This window comes from Vanessa cardui, chromosome 30 (assembly GCF_905220365.1).
Source record: "Vanessa cardui chromosome 30, ilVanCard2.1, whole genome shotgun sequence".
In the NCBI taxonomy this organism is placed as follows: Eukaryota; Metazoa; Arthropoda; class Insecta; order Lepidoptera; family Nymphalidae; genus Vanessa; species Vanessa cardui.
The window spans coordinates 3,094,134-3,100,962 of NC_061152.1; the positions used below are offsets into that span (position 1 = coordinate 3,094,134).

The following is a 6,829-nucleotide window of genomic DNA, read 5'->3' on the forward strand; positions in this document are numbered from 1 at the left end:
AACTTTGCCGATATTCAAAACTCATAGACAGCAGCTGAATCGTTCATTATATTGTTGATACTAGGGGGTGACATCTGATGATCCCTGTGTGGTGGATATAATGGCGTGTCTAATGCTAAATTACCATCCCCAGAATGGTGAAGTAACAACGGGAGCACGAGACGGCGCTGCCCACGTGCTCCGCTGTCTGAAGGTGTGGTTCGACCTGCCGGCGGACATCCTCATCAGCGCTATCAACCTCTTTGATCGGTGAGTTACATTCACACGTTCGTACGACGACGGGTCTTCCTGCCTGGCCTAGGCTAGGTGTCCTTACTTGTACTATTAAATGAAACTACACACTATTGTTAAAACTCAATATTTAATTAATGCAAAGAAATGTATTGTACAAATAAATAAAGAATTGCGTGATCTAGGATTGGGTACAATGCCATCTACTGGTGGGAAAACAAAAAAAAAGTATGACTTAATATAATTTTTACTTGAGCGAAACTATACCGCGATTCAAAAGTACACTAGCGCCATCTGTTACGCGTATGCTTAGTTATAACGTACAATACTAATAAAATATATTAATTATTAACGAATTAATATTGGATTCAACACTAGGCTTGGGTACGGGTCTCGAGGTTACCCTCCCTACCAGGCCTCTTCAGTAGCCCCGGCTACCGCGTCATTTAGTTTTGACCTGATGGATCAGTTCTTACATTAATTCGCTGATATAGTAGAGTAATCGTAATAGATGGCGCTCGAGTCGTATCGAAAACTTGAAATTGTTTTAATAATAGGTTATTTGACAGTGCGTAAAATAAAGTGTCATTTATTGTAATCAGTATATATTATGAGTTTAAAAATGGTTATTTATTAACGAAAGTTGAAAATAATACTTAATTTATTCAAATTCCATGAACAAAGTGTTTTTTTTAAAAACGATTGTCACGTGACACAAAACGCTCCCGAAAGGCCGGGATTACGATGAAGTTGCTTGCTAACCTTGCTTGCCTACTATATGTACTCAGATTAAAATACAGGAAAGTGACGTCACCGACCCCATTGCAGTGCCATATTGTCCAAGTAGCGTTCTCCCGCTCTATTTAAATATGGAATTTTTAATATGATATTTTTCGGCAAATATGTACTAGAAATAAAAAAATCAACTTTTACTGGGTTCCTTAACCTCTACTAAATAATTAAAAATGAATTTTAAAAACCAGGCAAATAGCTTATTATTAACTGTAACGTTTATTCTTAAATTGATCTTTACTGTAAACAACATTGTTAACATAAATTCTTAAGATAAATCTGATGATATTAAGATCAAATTAATAACAGTGAAACGTTTAATATTTCCAGTTTCCTAACGAAAATGAAAGTACGGCCGTGCCACGTGCCCTGCATCACAGTGTCGTGTATGAACATCGCCATCGACGAGTACGCTGACGCCAAGAAGCAGCCTCGTAACGTCACCGTCGAGGAGTTAGGTGTGTACGCCGAGTGATCGCAGCTATACACCCCTCCCCCCCACGTGTTGGAGGGGGGGTGTGGTGGTACTCCCCAGTTTCCTGGACGCCTAGTGCGCCCGGGTCCACCGGGTTTTACCCACTAAAAAAACCAGCTGTCTCTTCGTCTCTCATCCATGTTACCGTGGCGATCGCAGCTATACCTAACCTGTACTCTCTTAGTTCAAAAAATTGCTATATCATGATGATAATCATCTATATACATATAATAGAATTGGAGTGTCTGTTTGTAATATTAAAATAGCCCTTTTTAACTCGATGTGTATGTATGTATACACGGTACATATATCAAAATAACACTTTTTTACAATTTTTGTCGGTCTGTCTGTCTGTTTGTTTGTTTCGGCTAATCTCTGGAACGGCTGGACCGATTTTAACGGGACTTTCACCGGCAGATAACTAATAGGGCACTCCCTATTTAAGTCACTACTTAGGCTACCATAATATATATATATATATATATATAATAAATTGTCTTAAATCATAAGGCATTTGTAATTTCCTAAATTTAAAATGACACTACCCGACTGGTTGTTTGGTTGACAAATGTTTTTAATCAATAAAATAATTTCTAGACCTAAAATTTTGATTATGGAGCAGTAGCAAAATGCCAATTAATTAATTGTAATAAATTTTAGCATGTCATAGTATTGACTAGACATGGATAATTACGTATGTCGTTCAGTGCAAATAAATATTATTATTATTATTGTGTCATGTTTAGTGTAAATAAAAATTATTATTATTATTGTAATATAACGTGGTGTGTGTGTGTGTGTGTGCAGTGTCGGTGTCTCAGTCGGCGTGCACGGCGGGCGACGTGGCTCGCATGTCGCGCGTGATCGCCGACAAGCTGGCCGTGGCGGAGCGCTGCGCCGTGAGCGCGCTGCACTGGGCGCGGCTGCTGCGAGCGCTCGTCGTCGCCGCCGCAGAGTCGCTGGCGCTGACGCACTGCGCGCTGCCGGTACGGGCCGCCCTCACTAGTCTGATAGACTTGGCAGTGAAATAGAACTAGCTATAACGGATTTGAAATAGACAAATGTCACGTTAGTCTACCCGTGACCACCAATTTTGTTGATTAAACACCCCGATTCGATTTTTACTGTAATGTGTATTTTATAAATTAATAATAATTATACTTAGTCTTTAAAACAAATATAATTTGTTGCAATTTTAACACAAATATGCATACACCTTCACCCTGCTGTTAAAAAATATTTGATTGGTCAGGGGGCGGAGTAAAGCCGGTAAACAATGACAACTCACTGCATTCTTAACGCGAACAAACTATAGTCTGATAGAAAGACTTGGCAGTGAAATAAAACTAGCTATAACGGATTTCTTCAAATAGACAAATGTCACCTTAGTCTACCCGTGACCACGAACGCTGTAAAGTGCTCGAAACGTCGGGATGTTAAAATTTTATACGCGATTCAAATCCGTTATGGCTAGTTTTATTTCAATGTGTAATCGCGAAAATTTAAGACAACAAGACTTGGGAGTGAAATAAAACTAGCTATAACGGATTTGAAGTTCTTCGAATAGACAAATGTCACCTTAGTCTACCCGTGACCACGAACGCTGTAGAGTGCTCGAAACGTCGGGATGTTAAAAGTGCGCGCTGCCAGTACGGGCCTCTGCCTCACCACACTATAGTCTGTTCGCGTTAAGAATGCAGTGAGTTGTCATTATTTACCGGCCTGACTCCGCCCCCTTTGACCAACAAATGTGAACTTGACTTTGAAATTTGAAAAGATTTGATTGGTCAGGGGGCGGAGTAAAATGACAACTCACTGCATTCTTAACGCGAACAAACTATAGTCTGATAGAAAGACTTGGCAGTGAAATAAAACTAGCTATAACGGAGTTCTTCAAATAGACAAATGTCACCTTAGTCTACCCGTGACCACGAACGCTGTAAAGTGCTCGAAACGTCGGGACGTTAAAATTTTATACGCGATTCAAATCCGTTATAGCTAGTTTTATTTCAATGTGTAATCGCGAAAATTTAAGACGACTTAGCAGTGATTGTATGTCGTAATGTTACAGGAGAGCGAGTTGATTAACCTGCTCGAGATAGCGGTCTGCGACGCGGAGTGCGTCAACGCTCGCACCAGCGAATTGGCGCTCGTGCTCGTCTACCATCAGCTAGGTACGGTGCCGTTCGTAATCTAAGTGCTACCATTGTGACGTCATAGACTTCCTTTACGTATCAAGTCAATTGCACTATACGCACTCTGTTGTACTCGTCTGAAGTGATTCGGAGCTGCCGCTGTGACGTCATAGACCTCAACGAATCAAGTCAATTGCCCTGTACGCACTGTTGTACTCGTCTGAAGTGATTCAGAGTTAGATGTGATTGCGTGACTTGAATTTTATCTTCGTAGTGAAGCTATATGTTTGGTTTTGATTCGGATTGTGGCGCTGTTTTTAGTTCAACAGATCCTGTGTTAAATACAATACAACAACAACAACAACAGCCTGTAAATTCCCACTGATGGGCTAAAGGCCTCCTCTCCCTTGGAGAAGGTTTTTGGAACATATTCCACCACGCTGTTCCAATGCGGGTTGGTGGAATACACATGTGGCAGAATTTGTATGAAATTTGTCACATGCAGGTTTCCTCACGATGTTTTCCTTCACCGCCGAGCACGAGATGAATTATAAAGACAAATTAAGCACATGAATCAGCGGTGCTTGCCTGGGTTTGAACCCGCAATCATCGGTTAAGATTCACGCGTTCTAACCACTGGACCATCTTGACTCAAAATAAATGCAATAGCTTATCGATAATGTTTGCTTTACAGAGAAGCATCTCGTAGAGTACAGCCGTAAGGCTACGGAGGGCGGAGCCCCGCTCCCGGACGACGCGTACTACCTCTACGAGTTCGCGGCGCAGCTGCAGGCGCACTGCAACGTAAGTGTAGCCCGTCGTTTCGCTTGTGGAATTAAAGTAATGCCACGATACTAATAATAATCTTTTATTTCGACCAGTCTGATCATATTTACAAAATTGTTAGTATAATGCACTCCTTAACTTATTGTTAGTAAAACTACATAACTTAAATTATAGTTTCTGACATGCTTTGTTTGTCAGCACATGGACAATGCAATGGTTCAAATACTGACAATCAAACCTGTCAGAAAACGCCTTGATGAGCGCTTTCCCTTCAGATGTCGGACGCGTCTCTGTTCAGCATCGCCTCGCTTCGCTTAGAATAATAATAATAAAATAAAAGCTGCGATACTAATGAGCGCCCCCCCCCCCCCTCAGATGTCGGACGCGTCTCTGCTGAGCATCGCCTCGCTTCGCTTAGAATAATAATAATAAAATAAAAGCTGCGATACTAATGAGCGCTCCCCCCCCCCAGATGTCGGACGCGTCTCTGCTGAGCACGCGCACGCACGTTCGCGCCGTGCTCGCGCGCTACGAGGCGCGGCAAGCGGCGCCCCATCGTCAGCGCCTCGTGTGGCGCCTCTCCGAGCGCACGCTCAAGGTAAGCGCCGCTCAAATAACTTTATTCAATGTAGAAAGCATTACACAAAACTCATGTCCTTAGCAGAATCTAGTTGAATTCAAGTTTGGTACTGGCAATGAATTAGGGTTGTTGAGGAAGTGATTATGAGGAAGAGGATTTTTCGAACGCAAATTTAGAGGATGAGGATGAGGAAATTTTTCGAGAAAGAGGATGCGGATGAGGAAACGGCAGAGAGAGCGTATTAGGAGGATAGGAAAATATTAATAGCGGCCCCAACCGAACATACATACACTAAAAAAAGTGCAGTCTTTATATCTTTATTAATTACTTAAGTCAAATATTCTATTAATCAAAATAAAGGAATTGAATACTAGTAAATAATCAAAATTAATTAAAAGGCAGTTAAAAATAATTTGGACGTTGTTTCCCCTGACAACCGGTTTCTTAGCTCATCATATACTCGTACTAATCCAACACTGCTAAAACGTCGTTTGCTGGGCATACTTGATGGAGGAGAAGATAGGTATTGCCCTAAAGCTTCGAAATATTTCGGATCATTTTTCCTCCATAAAAGACTGTGTTCATGCATATTATTTATTAATTTTTTTTTAATTGTTTTTAATATAATTATTTAATAGTAGCTTTAGTAATACGCACCTCTCCTCTATTGGTAAACGTGGAAGCGGTGGCTGTGGGGCAGGATGTGTCTACTACAGCTTCAGATTCCTCTTAAATTGCTCTTAAATTTTGAAGAAGCGATAGCGGAAGAGGATTTTTAATTTTTATTTATGAGGAAGCGGAAGAGGAATCCTCAGCAACTACAATGAATGAACAGAAAGTTCACTACTGAAAAGATACTATATTAGGATCTCCTAGGGTTATTTGATTACTTTTGAAAGCTATTAGTGCTTTTTTGTAAGAAAGTGTTGCAAAAGCATTTTCATATCTTTTAAAATATCGTTTTATAATTTCCCCTAAAATAAAAATATGTCTTCCCTCCAGGTGCTTCGTCCAACCGATCGCCTGACGTCTCTGCTGCCGACCATCGAGGAGCAACACTTCGCTGTCGACGTAACTCCGAAACGCACCAGGTAACGTAACCTCTGATAACGTGCGGTTACCCAGTGGACACGGGTCACACAGGACAAAAGTAAACTTGTATCTCCTTGCAGAACAGGAAGCGAAAGCAGCGAAAACGAAGAGACCTCGGACTGGCCGCGCAGCCCCGTCTTACCCGTCTACTGCGACAACTGAGACATAAATAATAGCAATCAACCGCGAAGGCTGAACTATCGCTACCTTTGTTCGGTGAGAAGAGTAAAATAAAAAAAAAAAAGTAGAAATAACGGCGTGAAAGCTGAATAACCTGCTACTTTTGCCCGGTGAGAAGAAAAATTAAGATCGATAACTGCCGAATATATATCGAAGAAATATAATAATGCGGAGCAAGTCGACCACTTATTGTTCAGAACACAGGAAACGGGAAACGGAAGCCATAATATCATTTTCATTAAGTACAATGGCTGTATGATATACGATCCTTGCTTTAAAATTAAAAATAAAAAAAACAACGGTAGCTATTCATAAGTTCACGCGTTTTTTCGCAAACGAGACACGAATTCGACCTAATAATTAGATAATAAACAAGGCATATTTTTATTCATAATAATTCTTATTATAAATAAAATTTTCCCAAATGAAAAGTTTTTTACTGGAACATCTCACATGGCCATATAATATGTAATATATGACAATAATAACATTATTGCCATTATCTAATTATTAGTCTTAGTTAAATATTAAAATAATAGCTAAATATATTCAATTACA

At 40.3% G+C, this 6,829-nt stretch overlaps 1 protein-coding gene across 1 annotated transcript in view; it reads left to right on the forward strand.

The window, feature by feature from the left end:
* The window catches only part of LOC124542297 (cyclin G), a 38,221-nt gene extending 31,669 nt beyond the window's left edge, over positions 1–6,552 (forward strand). The window contains exons 4-11 of the mRNA XM_047120261.1: positions 134–249; positions 1,354–1,481; positions 2,306–2,484; positions 3,570–3,672; positions 4,328–4,437; positions 4,892–5,017; positions 6,002–6,090; positions 6,172–6,552. Of these exons, the coding sequence (XP_046976217.1) occupies positions 134–249; positions 1,354–1,481; positions 2,306–2,484; positions 3,570–3,672; positions 4,328–4,437; positions 4,892–5,017; positions 6,002–6,090; positions 6,172–6,253 (933 nt within the window). The 3' untranslated portion in view covers positions 6,254–6,552. The remainder of the gene's footprint in view (positions 1–133; positions 250–1,353; positions 1,482–2,305; positions 2,485–3,569; positions 3,673–4,327; positions 4,438–4,891; positions 5,018–6,001; positions 6,091–6,171) is intronic.
* The last annotated feature ends 277 nt before the right edge of the window (positions 6,553–6,829 follow it).